The sequence below is a fragment of the Ostrinia nubilalis genome, chromosome 18, assembly GCF_963855985.1.
Source record: "Ostrinia nubilalis chromosome 18, ilOstNubi1.1, whole genome shotgun sequence".
NCBI classification, from domain to species: domain Eukaryota; kingdom Metazoa; phylum Arthropoda; class Insecta; order Lepidoptera; family Crambidae; genus Ostrinia; species Ostrinia nubilalis.
Window position 1 is genome coordinate 14,864,276 of NC_087105.1, and position 23,496 is coordinate 14,887,771.

At 37.9% G+C, this 23,496-nt stretch overlaps 1 protein-coding gene across 1 annotated transcript in view; it reads left to right on the forward strand.

The window, feature by feature from the left end:
- The first annotated feature begins 1,004 nt into the window (after nucleotides 1-1,004).
- LOC135080442 (uncharacterized) overlaps nucleotides 1,005-23,496 on the forward strand; it is a 33,012-nt gene continuing 10,520 nt past the window's right edge. The window contains exons 1-3 of the mRNA XM_063975080.1: nucleotides 1,005-1,220; nucleotides 18,567-18,676; nucleotides 19,041-19,227. Coding sequence (XP_063831150.1) covers nucleotides 18,599-18,676; nucleotides 19,041-19,227 — 265 coding nt within the window. The 5' untranslated portion in view covers nucleotides 1,005-1,220; nucleotides 18,567-18,598. The remainder of the gene's footprint in view (nucleotides 1,221-18,566; nucleotides 18,677-19,040; nucleotides 19,228-23,496) is intronic.

A 23,496-nucleotide genomic window follows, 5' to 3' on the forward strand; every position in this document is an offset into this window, starting at 1 on the left:
TTGAAAGGGTTATGCCTTGTAGGAAAGTTTGTAATGTTAGATTTCAGTTAGCAGCTGAAGGACGGTTCACACAAATAAGATTCATTGGTAGTTGTCACATCAATTTCACCACCTTTGCGCATTGAAAACTTTATCGCGTAATCACTTCCAAACATAAAGCTATAACATCTGCAAGCTTAGATTGCTCGCGTTGACCTCATGATAGCGTGCAGCAATGACTTCATTTTGTGTGTATCGCACCTCCAAGCCCATCATGTTTCACCCTCATCATCACCATCATCATCATCAATCAATTTTTTATACACCATTAATTTCACCATCTGCATGATTTCTTATGCTATATGAATCTGATATAAGGACAGTTTGAATCATGGTTGTTTTATGAATAACAGCGACATCTGGATTGTTAATGGGCATAACTTTTGAAAGGCGAATTTTGAAAGAACTTTGAATGGGATGGACGAAAGGATTTAATTTTTAAGGCAATTTAGCGTGTAAGTATTAGGCATAAGTACATATGAAACGCAATGAACGCACATATTGTCAACTTTTCCCAAGTCTGGAAGCCATTTTTGCGGAGGAGATTTATTGTATGGAGAAATCATCAAAAAATACATAATATCAACTTATGGCACAGGACTCGTACTTACCGTTAACAAATCTAATCCTTAACAATTTTTCAATGCATTTTATAAACCATTCGAATATTATTTTACTTTATGTCAAAGATGTTTAGTTTTTAAGTTTCGATTGTGATTAATGTAATTGTTTTCAAATGAAGTTTATTTTGATATTAATTTTGTTGTTGATTTGTCAATAGCGGGTCTAAAGACTTACGAATTCGTTATTGTTATCTTTTAATTTCTGTATTAATCAATGTATCAGTAGATTTTGTAATAAAAATAAAAAACCGATGGGCATTTTCCTTTATTTCCCGCGCGTTTTCCCGCCGCTTCCGAAGGGGTTAGTTAGACAGATAAAAGCGGCGCAGCAGTCGGGTGGCCGCCGCCGCGCAAGACGCATGCGTATTGCGGTTGTTGAAGGATGCTCCGCGTCGGTCACGATCGTCGCACTAACATCGCTACGTCTCAACGAAAATAAATGCAGTGACTGAATAGTGCTAAATTAAAAAGTGGTAGTGAGGAAACTGAAAATTATAATCAGTGAATAGGGGTTGGAGTTGCACCCTCCGATCGATCGCCGAAGCCGGCTGTGACTTTGTGAGTCTTGACGTTATTGAGCTTTGCAAATCTTGTTGCTTTGCAGTTTAATTTTATTAGTTTAATATAATATTTATGCAGGTTGTTTTGTTCTGTGTATCTTAAACACAAAATTTTGAAAAAGTAAAATTGATTTAGGATTTATTGTCTATCATAACTTTTCTTATGTTGCGCGTATCGTTCCTAGTTTTTTATCGGAACTTTTGTAATATTCCGATAATAATCTAAAGTAAATTAGTTACTGATTAGCGTAACTCAGGTAAAAAGTTAATGTTATCATATTAACGTTAGTATGTAAGTATGCTTTTATTTTCAATCGATACAAAATAATTTATATAATGTTTACGTCCTAGTTATGATAGAGATGTTATTTTTGAGATTATTGGATTCCAAGTTGGTAAAAAAGCGTAAATATTATATTAAATTGCTCTGTAAAACAAACTATTTATTTATTTAAAAGGAGATAGGTAGTTAGGCAATAAAATTATGTAGAGTAAAATCAAAACTGTGTTCAATCCATAGTTACTTTAAGCGCAAAGCTACGCACGTTAGTTTGCTAAACAAAGTCATTTATCGGCGACTGCTAACGCGCCGTAATATGAAGTAACACCCTTGTGTATTGTAAACTGTGGTAATAGCGTAGCTGATTGCCTGGCACGGTCTAGTAGGCACAGAGGACAGCCCTTTTTACGCAGAGGAAGTATAAAGCACGTTTGATGTCTAATTCTCTTGGCGTTAACCACTGTCAGTCACCAATCATAGCTACTAAACAGTGTAGCAGTTAAGCAAAGAAAATGTGGTCGATCTAGCCTCTACTCAGCCCAGTCCGATAATAAAAACAACGTTTCTTTTTGAGAAAAAGGTAGAGTTGCTAATCTTAACTAAAAATCTTTCGGAAGCTGTTTATAATAACCCGTAAAAGAAAACTTTCTATAAAGCTGAAGCTTTGTAAGCTCTAAACAATAATGTTACATTCGCCTTTTGAGCGGTAAGTTGAGTTAGGCGAATCTTACGATGGTTCAAAATCGTTTTGATAAAAGAACTAATTTTCGTTTATTTTTGCTGTTCTTTCGAAGTATTAGGTACCTACAAACCTTATTTCGGAATATTATCAAGAGGCTCAACGAATCGATCAATCTTGTAAGTCGTTATGATGTCTTAATCCAAAGAGAGCCGACAAATATTATTGTAGTATGTCCGGATTTGGGACGTTCAGTAGTCCTATGATAAGGCCGGTGATAAAGTGATTAATGACTCTACTCGGTCATAGGATTGACAGTTTAAAGCTTAAATAATCTTTTAGGCGGATTAAATAGTCGTTAATAAGGATTATAACTATTTATCTATTTATATCGAAATATTGAACGTAGGTACGAACAACAAAGAGTAGGTAACCTATCTAAACTTATTCATAGGTAGTTCGTTTCAAGTTGTTTTTAATGGTCTCGGAGGCCGAACCGACAGACGGATTAATAAAGGGATTTAGGATTTTCAGGTAAAAAGATAAAGGTGGTGAATGTTGTGAATCGATATTATTGATTATTAAGGCAGAATTTAAATGAATCTGTTTAAAGGACCGCTCTACATACTAGCAAACGGAAATAATATAAGAGGACAACCATATTGAAGTTGTTAAAGGAATTACACACCTAAGTAGTTTACATGTAAGATAATAAGAAAAATATCGTTTTCTGAATGACTCTACCAACAAATAAACAGCAATGGAACACCATTGCGTTGAAATTTTATTTATTTATTTTAAATGGCGCCAATGCGCCATAATTTCAGATAATTCCCTCAATCCACATTCCTACTTAATTTTGATTGACTAAAGATGTTAAGTTCATTGCCAAACGGTTACTGTATCCAGCTTTATTGCGGTTTTACTGAACATATTGGCGTCTTTACGATGTCACCTGAGTTGATTGAAAGCAAACGCTCGCGTGTCGGCTGCGCCAGAGCAGACACGCCAGAGTTCACTTTCAAAGGACGGCTGATTGCTCAGATCAGAAGAACCTACTGAAAAGTGGCGGATTACTTTAGGAAAAATAAAAAAGGCCTTTGTTTATGACAAATTGACAATGGATTTCCATAGAGTCCTATTATAAAGTAAGGTAACTTGGGGACGCGGATATAGCGAATCTCAATCTCGAATTTAAGTTCATAGTTCGTTATATTATCCACAGAGGGTTATCCTATGTGTTTAAGCTTGGGTAGCTCTTAAAGTCTTAGCTTAGGGATATCCTAGGCGAATTAGGTAAATGAAAGTTATTGGGAGACGTAGGATGAGAAGTTTCTGAAGGAACCTGCTACATTACAGTTAGGACCAAAATATGATCAAAAAGAAGGATCGACACGAAATGTTTAAATAAAGAATAGTAGACATGGCCTTTAGCATTGAGTGTTTTACTGAAGAAAATGGTAAATATATTTATTTATTACAATATTTTAGGATGTTGATGTTTTGGGACCTTGACGCGAGAAATCAGGGTCTCCAAACAACTGACTGTCATCGTGAACCCTTGTCAAAACATTAATATTTTCTATTGTTTTCTTGGGGCAGAGATCAACGACAGACACACAGGAATTACATTGTTATTAAACATACATAAAACATTCAAAAACCACAAACTATGTACTTATTTAAGGAGAGATTTAATTTTGAACTCATTTGGCGAACTTGCGTTTTCTAAGAGTCAAAGAATTTGATCAAATTATTTAACCATTTGTGTTTTCCACTGTATCCTAAAATCCTTTCGAGTATTTTTTTATTTTATTTTATTTTATTTATTTATTTAAGGCACAGCTACAGAGAACATCCCGGAGATCTCAAGTAGTTGCGTGTTTCTACCAATTTGGATGTTCACAGGCCTCAATTCCTCAATTGGGACAATTCGAGTTTACACTTTACGCCGCCTAGGTTGATACGCCGCCTGAGAAACAGTAGGAGTAGAGGTAGTAGTAGTCATGTCTGTGAACAGGCGCTGCTTTCGGGGACTGGTCAATCCTAGTTATTCAAATTTATGTATGCGAGTCATTTCTACTAGTATTTATTAAGTATCCTAATCTGTAGTCTAGATATTAGCACGTCACTACCTTGTTTAATATACCACGCAATTTTGTATACCCATTCTTATAAGATACACCATACAAGAATGTATGGTAAATTCAGTGAACTGCTCCTGAATCGAATGTACTACTACTGCTCTATTTATTTTTAACCGGCAGACAGTGGTGACTGAGTTTGTTGCGGCGCTTCTTCTCAGCACTTGCCAAATGTTGGTCTCGAAGCGCTGGTAGGGTAAAAAGATTATGAGACATGTAGAGGCTCCTTAAGAGCAAAATGACGATTTGTAACAACTATTTATTAGTCTACACAAATAAAGAAATTTTGACTTTGACTTTGACTTTAGACTTTTTTAACGTACTAACTTGCAAGGAACGACATAATCATTTTCATTTAAGATACGAGGTATGGCTATTAAATAACGAGACTGACGCTGTAAAACATTTTATTTTGATTTTATACTTTTTTACATAATATCACCCTCAATATACACCCCTCCTCTATCTCTACAACGCTCCATGCGAATCTTCCATTGTTCGAAACAGTGCTGGAAGTCTTCTTCTGTCAGCTCCTTCAAGACGCGTGCCGCTTTCTCTTTCACAGCTTCAACAGACTCAAATCTTGGTTCTTTTAATGCAGACTTCACCTTAGGAAACAGATAGAAGTCGCACGGCGCAAGATCCGGCGAATAAGGCATTCAAAGTGTCAGTACAAACATTTTTGCGAGCTTCTTGTTGTTCAAAAGTGAGAATTTTAGGCACCATTTTGGCACACACTTTTTGCATGTGTAAAATTGTGATACGATACGAATTGATAAAGAATCCGTACGGCAAATATTACCGTACGGATTCTTTATCAATTCGTACAGTTTCAGCAATCGCACGAATACTTTACCGACGGTCAGTTCGAATTAGATTACCGATTTTTTCGATATTGTCATCAGTTTTTGACGCGGAAGGGCGACCCGGGCGTGAATCATCTTGAACGTCTTCTTGGCCATTTTAAAAAGGATTAAACCACTCAAAAACACGTGCAAGCGATAAAAATTCATTGCCATACACTTCTTTCAATAAATTATAAGTTTCAGTAGCGGTTTTTTCAAGTTTCATATGAAATTTCACAACAATTCGTTGCTAGATACTGTTATACCAGGCCTGGCTCACTCCGCGCGGTACATCCGATAATTACCTACAGCGAAGCGCCCCGCCGGCGGGTATTATATCAGTCGAGTTTCACGCGCGCGCCCGTCAGGACGCTGGCGTTCGTTGTAGTAGGTACCTAATTCTATGATCGAAGTATTATTTAAAAATGGACATAAAGAGAAAGAAATATTGTGCGGCGTTCGGGTGTTTAAATTCGAAAAGAAATCTACCGGATTTATCTTTTTTTTCGCTTCCTAAAGATGCTGAAAGGTATAGTATATAAGTAGATAAATTATTTTTTCACTAGACAGCAACCCTAACAGCGTAAGAAGAGTTCAGAGGCACGCGATAGAAAGAGACAAAACTTGTAGGTGAATAAAATTGTAGGTACGTAGTGCTGTGCGAGTTGAATTCCACTTTATCGCGTCGTAGCAAGACTCGCATTTATTTAAATCGTCTTGCGGAGTAATCCTTCTGTACCTGTACTATTACTTATTCTGTGGTTATACTTAACATTTTTCCGGCGAAACAAAAAAACAACTCTACTGCGAACGAAGACTACGGCTATACTAATTTGTTTACAGAAGCGAGAGGCACTTCATTCGAAAGAGAAGGCTTCACGCTAACAGCTGTTGGTTGCTGGCGCTAGGCGCATGCGCACTTCTCCTGTAGCAGCATCAGTCTCGTTATTTAATAGCCACACCTCGTAGACAGGTAATAAAACATGTATAGCCATAAACTCATACGGCGCCTGATTAGGTAGGTATTCCTTTTTCGTATCATTTGGCTGATCGTCAACGATTACTTAGTAGAAGCGGTTGAATAATTTTTTCGAAGTTTTTTTAGTTAAACTCCTGCAATTTTTTAGACCATCATACAATTTCATTTACATTTAGGTACCAGCTGACAGGTTAGGTTGTAAAAAAAATGAGTTTACTGAGCATCTCTGTTTTACTGCAGAAGAATGGTGACACATCGCTTGTCAATAAATGGATTTTAACTAACTTACGGTAAGTAGTAAACATGGCTTAGTATAAAACGTTCATTAATATAGCGTCCACCGCTGGCCTATTTCGTTAATTGAAGTTAATGCAAAGAGTATTTCAAAATCACCGCTTCTATTATTATACAGTTTCGTGCAGACTTCAGTTAAGGTCCTCACATATCGTGCATGGAAACTGTTACGATGAACTGTGAACTAACTATCCCGACACTTGAAAGGTCACATTTTATTTCTTAATGTACGAACACCATGCGAAATAAAACTCAGCCCTTCGTGAAGCATGAGTCACGGTAATCAATCCAAGCTACTCATTCATCAAACCTAAGGCTACGTGTACACGAAGTACCGGTCAGCTAATCGTACATTTAATACATATTCCTGCAAGAATTAATGAAGTTGATAACGATATTCACCTATAAGAGCGGTTTTGCACTACGTCCTTTCCGAATCCGTGAAAATACGGTCCAGAGTTTTAATCTTTATGACTAGGTGTCATAATCTTTTAGTGGAAGAACTCAGAAAAAAGAAGCATGACAATATCATAAAACCTTACGGCAGAGTGACAGGTTTAGCCCATTACAGACAAACCTTCGTGTTCTTTCGCAGGATGACCATGGCAGAATCTGTGGGTCTAGACAAAGTGCAAATTATAATCGCAAACCAGTCGAAAAGTGGTCGAAAAGCCCCTTTTTTGTATGGAGTTTTGACGGATTCGATTTTCGAATCGATCAAAAAGTGCGTTTTGTCTAGGGGGGCTGGTGGCACCCAGTAGAAGAACATTATTCAGACATTTTGTGCTTAAAAAATAAGCAGTGTACATTACGCCTAACTCTAATGTTTGATCGTGCTGATTATAAAATCGGCACCGGCCGAGTGAGCCGCGATGACCTGGCGATTGTAGAAACGCTAACGTTGACTTTACTACCATTGATGCTTGATTTGGGACGTGATACCAGTCATAGATCACTAGATGGGTTTTTGACGTGGAGCTACTTACTTGAGAAATACGCTGAGAATAGCTGAAACACAATGCCTATGAACATAGACGTGACAACTCTAGCGTGTGTGAGCTAGACTATGATTCTAGATAGAGATTCATTGTTTGTAAACTTTTTAAGGACAAGATCGCACCGATAGAGATAGTGTAGTGTAGAAGTAGCGTTATACTTGATTTCGTTGAAGACTGATAATAACGATTTCTTGTGAAATTATATTCCAGAGAACAATAACGCCAAAAATTTATTTCGAAGGTAATTCAAGTAACTAAAGGAAAAGTTACGCACCTCTATCTAAAATAATAACAAATCAATGTGTACTTTACAATTTTAAAATCAAAACACGATATTGTGTGTTGTTGACTGCATCTGTTACGCGAGTTACCGTACAATACAACTTAACTACGCGGTTTACGCGACTATTATGAAATTTTTTCGATTTTATTAGCAAAAACAACGAATGACTGTGTTTGCCTTAGCCTATTGTAAGTATGAGAAAGCGCAATCGGTTGGTGAGCTAGTGTTGCTTCACCGCGTTTTTGTATCATTGTGTGCAAATCAGCTGACGCGGCAGGCTCTAGGAACCGATTATTGATGCTACTAACCGATATTGGACGAATAATAAACACTTAGGTTTCAAGTTCAGTTGGACGAATCGAAGGTTGAAATGCTATTGTAATACTAAGATGATTAATTGGTTTGTTTTTGAAACGGAACATGCTATAGTGTACGAGTAATGTTAAGTAATACGGCGGAAATACTACAGAGGTTTAAAAAATGAGTGTCCGGGGCACTTACAGTTTGGCTATAAAAATATCTGAAAATAAGATTTACTTTTCTATGGGACCCTCATTTCTAATACATTTTGCACAAATAGGTTTGTACAATCGATGCTACTGCCCCTGATGTAACAGATTCAGCTGATAGCTCCAAAGTGGAATCCTTCGACCTTGCTGTATAGATGTTTGTATTTCTTTTGTCATAATCCGGTTCGCGTGTCTGAAGACTTCACCTTGTGAATATCTAAAACTCCGTTTATCTTTAAATGGACTTCATTTTCCGACCAGCCCGTCAATGAGCAAAGTACCCAAGTGTCGCAAAAGACACGAATTGCCTAAATCGCCTCAAGGTGGATTCGGGCCAGGACATCCTATTTACCGGCTAAATCAGCGAATTACCTTCGCGCATTAGTACAATTTCTGGACTTAGTCGGTCATTACATTTAAGGTTCACAGTTTAAATTATGGACAAGTACCTATACACTATTACATGTTACAAAAGAATTTTGGTACCTACTGCGATGGATCGCATTCATTGAATCGCACGTGTACTTGAGTGGTCAACAGGACGTAGAGTCGACCCGATCTATGTAGGTACTTTTCAGGACTCCATTATTTTTTTTCACTTGAAATTGAAGTTAGCGGTAAATTAGCTAGTAAAAGGTACTAAGTAATTCCGCGATAAGCGACATGTGGATCTATCGCCAAAGGCGCGCATTCTACTGCATAATTCATCGCTTTGTCTGCGCGCGCGCCGCGCCCACTTCCGAGCGATTATGACTGCGCGTTACGCGATTTGCCATTCATAGGTTGATAATAAGTTGAATAGAAGCGACTTTACTTAAATTGGGATCATTTGTAGAGCAATATTAACGTTACAAAGCCACGAATGTAACAAAACAATCCTAGTAGAGTTAAGACTTTTGAGCGGACATAGATCATAAACGTTTGCTTAGCTTTGAACAGAACATTGTCGTCTGTTAGTCGTCTTTCTTTATTATTAATTTACTAAATAATGAATCGATATAAAAAAAAAATTGAGATGAAACCACTCTAAATATGTAGTAACTAAAAGCATTAAATAAATAACAAAACCATTAAATGATGGAGTCGTGAAATCAGGGAAACGAATATTTTTTCTATACTTCGGCTACTAAGACGAAATAGTGAATTAGTTAACCATATCCCAAACTATACTAATATTATAAAGATGTAAAGTTTGTGTGTTTGTATATTTGTTAAATTGTAAGGGGTAATCTCGGGATCTACTGAACCGATTTTAAAAATTTCACCAATAGAAAGCCACATTATTGCTGAGTGTCATAGGTTAGTATACATATAAAAAACCAAAAAATAAGCCGCGGGCGGAAAGCTAGTTTTATAATATGTAGATTGTAGATGGATTATTAAACTCTAGCGTGGCCTATCAAGCGCATATCTTGCCAAGTGACAATATCAGTCGACTGAAATTCCCGTGACCAGCGAATGTAGAGCAGGCCGGTGTTATTCCGCATTGAGTCGCCGCCGTATTAACATAATAATGTCTATCAAGCATATTATATTATCATGTTTGTGTAGAGTTTCCTTTGTGGAGGCTCCATTGTCGCATCTCGCGACGGGCGGATACGCGGACTTTGTATGTTGTAGGTAGGGCTCCCCTTTTATAATACAAGAGCTTTGTGTTGGATTTTATGCGAATGAATTGCGGATTCATACAAAGTGATCTTATTGATTAACCTAATTACGTACGAGTACCTATGTGATGATTGAGGTTTTTGAATAAACCGATTTTTGCAGTAACCGACTTTATTGCCTTTAGGCTAGGCACAGACCACCGACTAGTTGAGCCCGCATTTATTGTAGGTATGAAGAATCGGCCGATACCAAATCGGTGTAAAGTGCGCACTTTCAGCCCGAACCAACTATTGGCCAAGTAAAAGTCGGTGGTCTGCGCCTATTATTCTGGCTTATTATTCTTACACTGAATTTAATCCATCGACTCGAAAGTAAAGTGTTCACGGATTAAGTCACCCCATTCAAAATCAGACAGTGTGTGTCTTGACCTACTTCGGATGAGACGGGGGCACGGGGCCCACCTGCCCCAAGCTGGGACCCCTCGCGTTAGGGCGGGTCGACGACCCGTGACTGAAGGTCAACGGACGATAGGGAGCGATACCAAACTTCGGTTAACTTTAAAAAGTACGAACAGTAAGAATACGTTAGTCAATGACTGTTACAAAATTTTGCGGTTATTACTTTTTATCGGTACTTCATGTAACCTAACATAATATTTTTTATACTACTGGCATAATACTCTAGTTAATATCGAAGCCACTAATTGTGTTACATATGCTTCATTACTTTGTAATACTTGTTGCTCGTTATTATAGAATTATTATCAAGTATATTTATTCGCAGCTTCATTAAGCGCTCCTGATTGCTACGAACATTTCGTAGAGACTACCAATTACGTAGTTCTATTTCAAATTAGGGCGAATTCACTACTCTACTTGCATGGTTTTTGGAAGCTATTTTACTCTGAAGTAGTTGAGCTTTCAGTTTATGAAGAAATTTAGAGACTTGAACCAAACGGTTTTAGTATTTATAATATTCACTGATTCTACGTATAAATACTAGGGACACAATATTTATTATTGGAAAAAATTAACGTGAAAACTTATTTTAACAAACTTTACATTGAAACAAACTATCAAGCCCTATGCCCAGAATAATTGTGTAAACTGTAAAGTAAATGAGTGATGAAATAAGTGGTGTTGTAATGGTAGTGACAGCACGCTTGAGCGGAGAACCCTTCGAGGGCCTACTGGAGCGCGGCGATGCGTGTGCGGATCGGTCAGTTATATTTTATTTTATCAATGAACGGGAGACAAAGAAAGGAGCATTAACCGGAAAAAAGGTAGAGACATATTTTTCATGTAGGTAATATTGTATTTTCGATGGGATTGCTTCGGTTACCATGTCCCTCTAAAGGCGCATATAGCATCAAATAGAGTAAACACGGTGAAATAGTGTTTTTGATCCTAGTTTGGTTATATTCTTGGATCACCCGCATTTGGATTCAAAAATACATGATGTTCAGCAAATACTCATAAGTCTGACTCCAGGTTTTTGGCTCCAGCTGTTACAACTTATAAAGATGAAAGGAATCTTGGCCGGCATCATGTGATGCAAGTTGCTGAGAATGAGCAGAAAGTATCATGTTATTATTACGTGAAAACTACTGATCAGGTAACATATAGAGAAACGTTTCAGCACAAACTTGTTTGATGACTTACACTAATAGCAACTTTCTGTTCAAAATGAGTCTTAGATTATAATTTGGTGCAAGTCAACAGATAGTAACAACTGGACTGATAAATTATTACGGTGTACGTCGGTTTTTATTAAAAGGCAAAAACGGCATATTTACAATCTATAGATGAACTCAACAGCAGCGACGGAGCGGAACGGTACGTTACTTTGTTCCGCGGGCAGCTGTAATTGCTGATTAACAATGCGTTGATTGATTCCTTCACTATGTTGCTCTAATCTAACATTAACAGAAGCATTGTGCTTAGGTGCTAAGTTATAGTAATAACGTGACTCATAACCACGACGACTCGTATATCTAAAAGGCTTTACATAAAAGGAAATAAACAATTTAAATTGAGTGAAAATTTTGTTGTCGCCGTAAACAACATTGTATTTTATTACTTACGATCGAATGTTCAATGATAAATAGTACTTTTGCACGTGTAAAGTGATGTGTTAATTGTAAAAACAGACTAAGTTATAATTTGTGTTTAGTTTATTACTATACTTTGGGATATATCAATCGCTGGTAGAGTCTGATTCTGATAACTAAACTCAAATGGAAGACTTAGAATAAGCCCTACCAACTACTAAACCGAACAGAAAACTTTACCCCCACTGGGAATCGTACCGAAATTAAATCATACATAGACTGTTTCTGATTTTAAATTGAATGTGATTGAAAACTAAAGCAATATTCTTATAACGCGTTCCTTTACATTATTACTTTCTAGAAATGCAATGTAACTGTAATTCATCTAATATTTTGGTAGCATAAAAAGGTAAAGTACAGTATTGAAAGAGACTGATGCTAAAAAACAACCTAAGTGTCAGTTATTCAGTCCAATTGGTCTCGGGAGAGTTTTTGTAGCGCCGACACCGTTCTCATTCTGACCGCTACTCGAGAAATGCAATACATAGAACGTCTGCATGTAGTAGTAAAGCTCTTACAAAGTGTAAATAAATAAAGAGAGATTTACCAAAATTAAGTATTATAGATAAAAGGTTTGTACATAGAGATTAGGAACATAGATTAGATTCCTTAGGCTGAGTTGCACCAGCTAATTTTGACCGTAACTATAACGTTAACCGGTGTTTTTTGTATAGAATATAACAATTTTTTTACTTTTGTCAAAGTTAAAGTAAGATGGTGCAACCCGTGCAACCCGTGCAACCCAACATTAGTATGACTTCACGTTTATGTAATTCCCCTACATTCTCAAACCGAACCTGATTACTCTGACTCTAAATTTCTTATTTATATGTTATAGAAGTGTTTGTTTAAATTATCCCACCGATCGGTGAATGAAGTAAATACCATAGCCGTAGAAGCGGTACATAAAGATATGATTAAGAATTTGTCCCAAATCCACACGTGTGATAAAGGTACCATACACTAGTGATACGGGCCAGGATATAGTTATAGTTTATCTATCTTCGGCAAATCTGCCGCGACAAAGAGGTCTGTTGACGCCGCCGCGGCCGCTCCCGCTGAGCAAACGCCGCTTGCGATAAAGATAAGCTGCGGCAGGGGATTCACAGAAATTAGTACTCAGTGTACCTATATTGAGTACTAATTTCCATTACCTAACTGTTAAGTATGTGACTAGTTACTATTTTGATAGCCGCCCATAGAAGGTTCCGGCAGTTTCTTGGTATTGGACGCACCCAATTCCGGATTCTCTTAACACTGACTTAAGCCGACAAAACAAAATCTAAATAAAAATTATTGAATGTTCTGCAAGTTACACAGTTGAACTAATTTCCTTTTTTCATTTAAAATAACATAGGTGCTCATGCAGGAATAGTTACTTTTCTTTAAATAAGATAGTTAATCCTGGTTAAGTACAAGGAATGGTATCAGTTAAGAAGTATTAATCATGAGTTCTTACACCTCTTACTTAATCAACCTTAATCAAATACACTTACCTACTTAAGCTATAGATTTACCAAGTAGTAAGTGCTTTAAGATAAAGCGCAAGTAAACATTGCAAGTTGCTGCGGCGAGAGAAGGCAGAGGGTCGGCTTATCTTATCAGTAAGCTATCAGTTTCGAAAGGCTTTCAAGTGCTTGGAATCCACTGTCCTAGAAGGACAAGGTTTACTTAAACCATTAATTAATATTACACAATATTATGTTTATGCTATGGGTGTGAGTCAGCCATGTTACATAGTGGCGATGAACAGTGCCATTTTCGTTGCGGGTTCGAATTTTGTTAGTGAAAATGTTATTGTGATGACTCCTGAAGACTTACTACTATAAATAAAGTATGAAATCGAAATCAAAATCAAAAATATTTTATTCAATTTAGACCAATTGGTGGCACTTATGTATTGTTATAGCTAGTTTATTATTATATTTTGTACTTAAGTGCTTCAGAATTATTTACGAATACACAGAGGGAGGGAAAGATTAGAAGCTGAACTGCAAGAATGTGTTTTAAATCATTAAAGTTCAGGAATCGTTTGCAAGTGTAATGGAGAAGTCAGATGTGTCGCGGAAGCGGAACCGCGGCGTCGGGTTACAAAGATGCGCCCGCGCAGCGCTCCAGTATCGATTATGCGCTCTCGTTACACCATCCGCGATCGCCATTTTCCTTATCGATTGTAAAAACATTAACTAATCAAGGAATGTTTAATTTTCTTTGTTTTCTAGTCGTTATCATGGTTAGGTTATCTTAATTTTCATGTATTTATAATGTGATGTACGCGATCTCAGAGAAATGTAAATCCGTTTAAAAGCGGAACTAACGCTCGTATTCACAAACATTACTATGAGGTCTTACAGTGCGCGTTGACGCACAGGTTGACAAACAAACCAATCACAGAGCTCTATTCAACACTGTGCGTTCGATTTGCTGCTTCCCTTAAGCAAGCATCGTTTGTGAATACGGGCGTTATCAAGTATTAGCTATTCAAAATTGTAAAGTGTAAAGATATGATTTATTGTAAGTGCATGCTGGTGTGGATAATAATTGCTAACTGAAAAGGTATATTAATTCTCTTGTAACCTCTATAAATTGAGTGGTCACGAATTATTTACCAGCTCTTGTTATTATAAAAGTGTTATGTTGACCAAACTTATTCAAACTTTAGTTAGAAGGTCAAAGTCGTGACTGTGACACTCCTGTTAACGATCTAGGGATGGCATAACTCGTCCTTGTTAGCGTCTAATGAATAGTATTATTTACTATTCACGGGCAATAGAACTAGTTATCTGTTTACAATGTATTCTGTGGCATAAAAGTGATTTTATTACTCACTAAACACGACTTCTCTTTTTATTACCTATACTTTAGAAGCAGCTATCATCATACATCAACATTGCATAATCCTATCCTTCGGATTAGGATCATATTTTGGAAAATCAATTTCGTCTACAATGTCCTAACCAATGGAAATAATACGCAATGTGATTTTGTTTGAAAATTGAACCTAGGACCTACTTCAACCTAGATCAACGTCTCAAACTCTAAGCACTAGACTACCAAAACCGTGGGGATCGGCGTAAGGGTAGATTCGACCAGTAATGGAGTGAATATTAATCTCAGAATAAATCGTCAGTTTTGACATAATATTTCCCATACTGAAACTGTCAATGTGCCAGTTATACCGGGAGTTATTATCGGATAAAAGTTTGGTCGAATCGGGCCTAAAAAGTTTTAAATTGGACTTCAAGAAACATTTCACTTGAATACATGAAAATAAGAGTGAATCACCACCTCTACCAACGGAATAGTTCACACGCTGGTAAAAATAGTTAAAATAATGAGATGGCATTCATAGAGCATCCTTGAGGATGCATTATCGTGCCCGTTCGGCTGCTGTTAACACTTCAATAAAATGTGTGTCGTAAAAATGGAAGTAAATCCTACCGATGAGTGTAATCCGAATCGGGATAAAATCAAGGTTAAAAATAAATAGAAAATGCGTCATGTGATTTCTTAGTGGAACACGGTTTTAAACTGCGAAACTTAAATGCTATCTATTTATGCCAATTTATCTATGCCCAAACTAACCAGAACTTGTATTATGGTGACTAAACATAAAGTTTGAACACTTTGTAAGCGACTCTGCTATATTTTTATTTGTCATATTTATTTTCATCTAAAGGATTTTCCAGGAATCCAATACAATTTTCAGACAGTTAAATTAATGGCATAACGTCTATTGGAAATTGATCAACAACGTCAATAACAACCTACAGTCCTTCAAAAGACTAGACTCTACTACTTGATCCTATAGCAAATGGTTTTCTGCAAAATACATAATGATCGATTGACGATGATGACTTTAATCACATACTAAACGCTGAATATTGATAGATTCACTTGTAACCAGGTGCATCCTTCTAACGGTTCCCGAATACGTGCGCGCGAGCACGGAGCCCTACGAGCCCTACTGACCCACTAAAGGTACACAAACGATGCCTATTCCATTAGCTGGCTTTGATGATTATGCATCAGCAGGCCCTAACTTGAACCGTTGGAAGAAATCCACTAACGTTGCGATTATTAAATTTTAAGTCAATTAAGCGTGTTCAACGATAAATAATTAGTGAGAAAATTTATGTAGTCATTCTACGACTTTTTATGAGAATACTTTCAAAAAAGTTCTCATATCTATTTTACACCATCACGTTATCTCTATAAAGTTTTTGAGCAAACAACAAACATTATTAAAAGCTGAAGTTTAATGAATTGGAATGGAAAGATTCATCGCTCTTCTCTAGTTTCAAAACATCGCTGAAATACAGTTAAATTTGAAATGTACAGTTTTAGAGACAAACAGAGAAATAATCTTAACTGGCCATTTAATAATATAACTAACAACAGTCGTGAAAAGCGTTTAGTGTCAGTCCCGGCGAGCACTTTACCCTGTTTCAAAACCTCGTAAATCCGCACTCCGGCGATCCACCAGCTACCGTCCTACCTACCCACAGTATAAGCTCTTTGATGTCCACTACAATATGGGCCGCGTCTTATATTTTATGTTACGAAAACAATGTGTAACAATGTGGGTTTCAACCCAGGAGGTATTTCGGTTGGCGACCTTGGCATATTTAGGTTTATGGAGAGATTTACAACGTATAATTTTAAAGTATCTAGCACCGTATGGTCCGTTTTATGTTAACTAGCATGATTAACAATAAAAAGTTTTACGAGAAGGGTTAATTGTCAACTTCTCTACATCGAAATGAAAAGTATTTTCAGATAAGCCTCTGTAAAAAGCTCGCTTCCAAAAAGTAGAATTTGAAATGGTATGGAAAGTAGGTAAGTATTAAGTAGTTATTAAGTACGAGTAAATATTTTTGTCGGTTTGATGTCTCATAATATCTAGAAAACAAGAACTAGTACTTAGATGGAACCAAATCTGCCTGAAAGAGTTGACGGTAGTGTAAAATAATACTAAATATTTATTAATACTTAGTTAATTTTCTTATTGAAGTCCTTCAAAACGATATTGCAAAATCAATCACAGCTAAGTCGTAAGAATGCTCATTAGCATTAGAACTTCTGTCCTTCTCTTCTGGACAGCATGTGAGCAGGACCTCCAACCACACGCGCTGCGAGGCAGGCGCGGGTTGCATACGAATGCTGCAATTTGCTCGCCGCGATGTGACTGACCTACGAGACTAGTGGCACGACGCGGAGGGACTTGGGACAAACTGACTAACTATTTATGGATAAATATAAAAGTTTTTGGACGCTTTTTCATTGGATCAAGTTACTCTGATTTCTACTCATATGACTGTTGAGCAACCCTCGAGAGTCGAGACTGAAGCAGCATGACGAAAGAAAGTAGAATTGACTGAGATCAGAGAAATGAAATCAGATTTCGAGAAGCTGTAAACACAGGTTCTTAAATATTTCACTGATCTAAAGTAGATTACGGATGTTTACTAAACATTTCAGTTCAATTAATTAATTAAAGTTATCACGTATTTTCAATTATCGTTAAATGATGCTAAAGTATTGGAACGTGATGTTCAAACGTGCGTTGGGCTGAACCCCTGTAGCTTAATTGACAAAAGTAACTGCGCTTCAGTCTAGCAAGAGTCTCCAGTTCAAACCCGACATGAGCGAGTTGTATTATGTATTCTAAAATACTAGCTAGGTTACAAATAAATTATTTTAGAGACAGGATGTTAGTTACCTACCTCTCCACTAAATACCTAGGTGTTTGAAAAGTAATTTGCTATGCATTTTAGCACCTATCAGTATAAAAGATCCTTATAAATTCAAGAAGCGCAACACGATATTCGCGCTGCGAATTTACGAGCCCAATACAATAGAACTATTAGATGCTTAATGGTATCCAGTGCAGTGTCCTTCACGAGGGTTGCCTGCCTGGTTTATGTTCGATATACAGTTTATGTTCGAATACAAAAAAGAAGTTAAATTGTAATGAATTTTAAAAATTAAGACAATCAAGTTTATTGTAGTCTTGCACTTTACCTTACCTCCACCTTAGAATTGTCTTGTTCATTATTATTGCAGATTATTGGGGGTTTCTTCTTCTTTTTTATTTTTTACTACATTTTGACGTTCATAAGTGCCACTTGTGGTCTAAACTGAATAAATATTTTTGATTTTGATTTTTTGATTTCAAATAGGAAAGTTGAGCATTTTCAGGAAATAAAGTTTACAGATTTTGAATTAAAAAAAATGAAAAAGTTTAAGCCAAAACATTCTGAATTTTAAATAAATTAGGTTTGGCAACCCTATGGAAGTGCACCAGCATTTCCAAGAAGGCTGCACCGAACTGGAGACCAGTGGGAAATGCTAACTGCTCGCAATGAGGATGAACACGGCACCGCTGCACCGGCGCATCCGATGCTAGGCGTGCGCTTTCTAATAATGGTGAAAGTGATTAGAAATCGTGTCGAAATACATTTTTGACCTATCGACACAAAAAGGATCAAAGTCCTTTATAACCACTAATTTCTACTTAGACTTAAACTATTATGGGAGAGAATGCCTTTAAGATAACAAAGCCTTCCTAAAGTTTGGGGAGTCCATGCACCAACCATCGTTTTTTGTTTTCAGTGCGAGCGGCGCTACACTAAGAGTGAGATGGGATGGTGGCGGCGTGGGCCGTCTTGCCTCTGCTGGCAGTTGTCGCGGGAGACGTCATCTTCAGGGTGCCAGAGGTGTTGGTAAGTCTTTTTAGCAGTATTAAAAAAGGATACAGAATTGCATTGACGTAGCTTTCTACATGAAGAGGGATTCACGAGAGAGAGAACTGAGCCGATCAACTAGTTGTGCTCAATGGAAAAACAATATTCGAAAAAACCGGAACAAAAGAATAAAAAGTCCGAAAAAATTACGTCATAATTCATCGTCAGAGAATTTAAACATGACCGTCGTAACTTAAGCACAGACCTGCACTTCCAGCTAAACACTGGTTGTGTGTTTATTAGCTATTATTTTGCAATAAAAATGTATGTTGGATGTCATTATTGTCATTGAACTTTTTTTCATTAAATCTGGGTTTCTAGCTAAATGTTTCATCACTCCTAGGTCAGACACGCGGCAGCTTCCAAGCCGGTGGGCACGGGACGCGCGAACACCTCCCGCGTGAACCACTCCGAGCACCTGAGGCACGACGAGAACGTCGTGGAGGTGCGCTACGAGGAGTACTTCGTGGAGCACGACATCTCCACCGCCGACGCCCGCAAGGCCGCGGCAGAGCTCCACCTTGACGATGGTAAGCTCATATTCCTAGTTACCAGGATTCTATAGAACTCCTCGAATGGTCGCGTGAACCACTCGGAGCCCTGGGGCACCAACGAGAATGTTATAGAGATGTGATACAAGGAGTACTTCGTGGAGCACGACATCTCCACCGCCGACGCCCGCAAAGCCGCGGCAGAGCTTCACCTTGACGATGGTAAGTTCATATTCCTAGTCTATACCAGGATTCTATAGAACTCCTCGTATGGTCGCGTGAACCACTCGGAGCCCTGGGGCACCAACGAGAATGTTATAGAGATGTGATACAAGGAGTACTTCGTGGAGCACGACATCTCCACCGCCGACGCCCGCAAGGCTGCGGCAGAGCTCCACCTTGACGATGGTAAGTTCATATTCCTAGTCTATACCAGGATTCGAGAGAACTCCTCAGATGCTCGTGTGAACCACTAAGAGCATTGGAGGTGCGACGAGAGCGTCGTGGAGATGCGCTACGAGGAGTACTTCGTGGAGCACGACATCTCCACTGCCGACGCCCGCAAGGCCGCGGCAGAGCTCCACCTTGACGATGGTAAGCTCATATTCCTAGTTACCAGGATTCTATAGAACTCCTGGAATGGTCGCGTGAACCACTCGGAGCCCTGGGGGCGCCAACGAGAATGTTATAGAGATGTGATACAAGGAGTACTTCGTGGAGCACGACATCTCCACCGCCGACGCCCGCAAAGCCGCGGCAGAGCTTCACCTTGACGATGGTAAGTTCATATTCCTTGTCTATACCAGGATTCTATAGAACTCCTCGTATGGTCGCGTGAACCACTCGGAGCCCTGGGGCACCAACGAGAATGTTATAGAGATGTGATACAAGGAGTACTTCGTGGAGCACGACATCTCCACCACCGACGCCACCAAAGGCCGCGGCAGAGCTCCACCTTGACGATGGTAAGCTCATATTCCTAGTCTATACCAGGATTCTATAGAACTCTTCTGATGCTCGTGTGAACTACTAAGAGCATTGGAGGTCCGATGAGAGCGTCGTGGAGATGCGATACGAGGAGTAAGTACTTCGTGGAGCACCTTGATGATAGTGAGACATATTTCTTTCTAGACCATTCTCATAAAAGGCCACAGATGCTCGCGTGAATCTCTTGATGCACTTAAGAGAGCTTGGTGGAAGTCCGCTACAAGGAGTAGGTACTTCATCTCTACCGCTGAGGCTCGGAAGGCCGCTTTCATAGGCTAGAAGCTCAGCTTCATGACTAACTTGCTTCGTGGAAAATGCCGTATTTAAATGAGTATTGTTCTCTTTAAATATAAGTCAAGGTGTTCTTAAACGTGACTCAAGCTCCAGGAATCCAGAATTAGATGATTTAACATTAATAGCTGCGTGATCTAAAAAGAAGTAGGCAGTTTATTGTCGCTGGTGCTCGTCCGATTATACTGGTCTGAACACGATTTAATTGTTACGTTTTCTAGTTTATAAAATAGTTCATGAATGTAACCTTATATCCTTGCTTACGCACTGCACGCGGCTGTTGGCTATTTTATTTCCTGACTCATATCAAAGAACAAACTGGTATCACTAGCCGATCGTGCAAGCCTCTGGCATATCGATCGAAACGCTTGATTTTAGATTGATAATTTACAAATGGAAATTATTAAACATTTAATGCATTCTTCTGGGAATCTTTGAGCCCGCATGGCCCTGGCCCTCAGATTCCCGAATTGGCTTGTGTCGCAACCTCAATTAACGAGCCGTTTAATTGTAGTTCCGACTACCGAGTGAATCAGGCGGTGACGGGATTAGGAGAACGAGATTAATTGGGTTACCTTGAAGGTTACTAGTAATTACAATAATACAAACGTAGAATGATCTAGACTAGACTCATCATCTTAACATAACAGATGTAAGAGTGCTTTTGGTACATAGAGGGCGTAAACGTATTACAACAATTATTCAAATACCTTCTTTATCAGTGCAATTGCAATAACGTTATTATATCTACGAATACCTTCGGCCTCATTATTACTTTCATAAGATGAGAGGCAAGCTAAGAGGACAAAAAAAATTAGCTTGTATCCGTTTCCTAAGAAAGACTCTCTGTATTCATATTTCTCAATATTTTGAAGCGTACAATTCTGTGATCTACCGAAGACAGTTCATCTAGATGCCCATTAATTTCAGTAGTATCCCCAGTTATATTTATAGTGTTGACTTTAGTTAAGAGGCACTGTGATATCAACACATCAGCTATTAGGGCCATGAATCATGGTGGCAAATTGATCAGCAACAATGTGGGCTTTACATCTGAAGATGTCACGAAAAGATAAGAGAGTTCCATAAAATGTATAAATGGGAAAAAACATAAAAAAACTTAAAAGAACTGAAAACTATCACCCTCAGTTAGTGTTTCGTTGCGTTCTTATTAATTGCTAAATAGATTCATTCATACATTTTCCCGTAATTTTAGTTTCTATTTGAAATATTCCCAGTAAGTAATACTCGTTCCCAGGGTTTTCTACCACTGCAACTCCTGTGTAACTGTGCTTGACCGTCGATAAAATCTTAGAAGTGAAGGTCAGCTAGTCTGTAGGTAGACTCCCCTTACCCTCAAATTTAAAATGTCGTTGATTTGGTAACCGTTTGACTTTAAAGACCCGTATAGTGCATGAATGCTCATCAAAATAAAAACTTTTATTTTTTTAAAGCACACCACAAGATCAGTTTTCGATCTTGCAGATTAAAAACAAAAATATGTACTATGAATTTCACTACTGCGCAACCTCCTACTCTTATAGACTTCAATGTCTCTGTGGTCAGTGCCTAATGATGGCCGCGAGTGTATCAGTTTCGCGATTAACAGCCGTGTCTCCGCCAACAACAAGTACTTAACACAATGACATAACGACGGCGGTTAGATCGCTTCCACCACGTGTCCGTAGGCGGCGGCAATTAGAAGGTCCGCTGGGGGATATGCGATACTGCTTCATAGAATGACATGATAGAGCGCTTTAAGTGCGCTTGAAGCTGAAAATATTAAAGCTTTAAATCTCTTAAATAATATGTAATTTAAAAGAAAACCGTCTGAATGTTGTGCTTACCCTTAAGTGACATATATATCAGAAATGTTATCTTCATAAATGTTAATCATAAGAGTATAAAATATATGTTGTTGGTATGCCATATAAATAAATAAAAAAAAAAAGCTAAAATATTAAAGAAATTCAATCAGTACCTAGTTATTCATCAGGTTATTTTTGGCTGAACTAGACAGTAGAGACATGAATGCAAATAGACAGTATGTAATATCTAATAAAATAAGAAAAAATAACTTGTCTTTATAGCCTGGTGCTAGCAAAAACCGAGACAATAAATAAGTACAAACAATGGAGCGTCCCAAAGATCAATTTAGTAACTATACCTACGTAACGGTATCAACTACACTTTGAATGCTTTGCAATTTAAATTCTTTTGTAGCAGTCTAGATTTTAGTACCTGTTCTCGAAATTACTTTGCATAACGCGAGTGTAACTACTACTATTCACAAGTAAAAAATAAGAGTTAAAGTATTAATTTTTTAAGTCGTGTGGGTTGATTACACCTGAGATCTAAATTCCGGTCTGAGTAAGATTTAGTACGTTTTTAAGATAATTATTATTTCAAACCACCTATTATTATCGATTCAAAACTGCAATATTCTAATTAAACCAGGACAGGGTGGATTCATTCCCCATCCGAAAATCAAACCCAGAAGTTCTGGGCCAGAATATCTGATTCGAGAATTTTCATAATACTTAATACAAAACGACATAGAAAATCTTGATCCCAGATGCAGCCCTATAGTGTTCAAGTACACAAATGCGCGCACATTTAATTTGCGTGATTGTCGCCCGCGGGCTAATGGGCGATGCGCCGTGCAAATGGCTGCGAATTACAAAAATTGCCGCCTATCTCCGCATCGGTGTCATTTAATCTGGATGGACTCCTGTGATGAGCCTAATGGAGGGTAATGATGATTGAGCCATGGTAGACGCCCATGGCGGATTATAATCTGACTTCAAGTTTGTTACAGCAGTGATAAAATGAAGATAATGATAGTTTTGAGAATAGAAACGTTAAAAGATTGTAGTCACGGTGTTAACGGGATTTGAAAATGTACCTATATTTCGGATAAGTAGTATTAAATTATTGGTTAAATAATCGACTGGTAAGGGCAGTCGACTATAGATGAACTACACTGAACTGTCCCACTAAACACATTGACAGGGGGTCGCCCCACCTCCA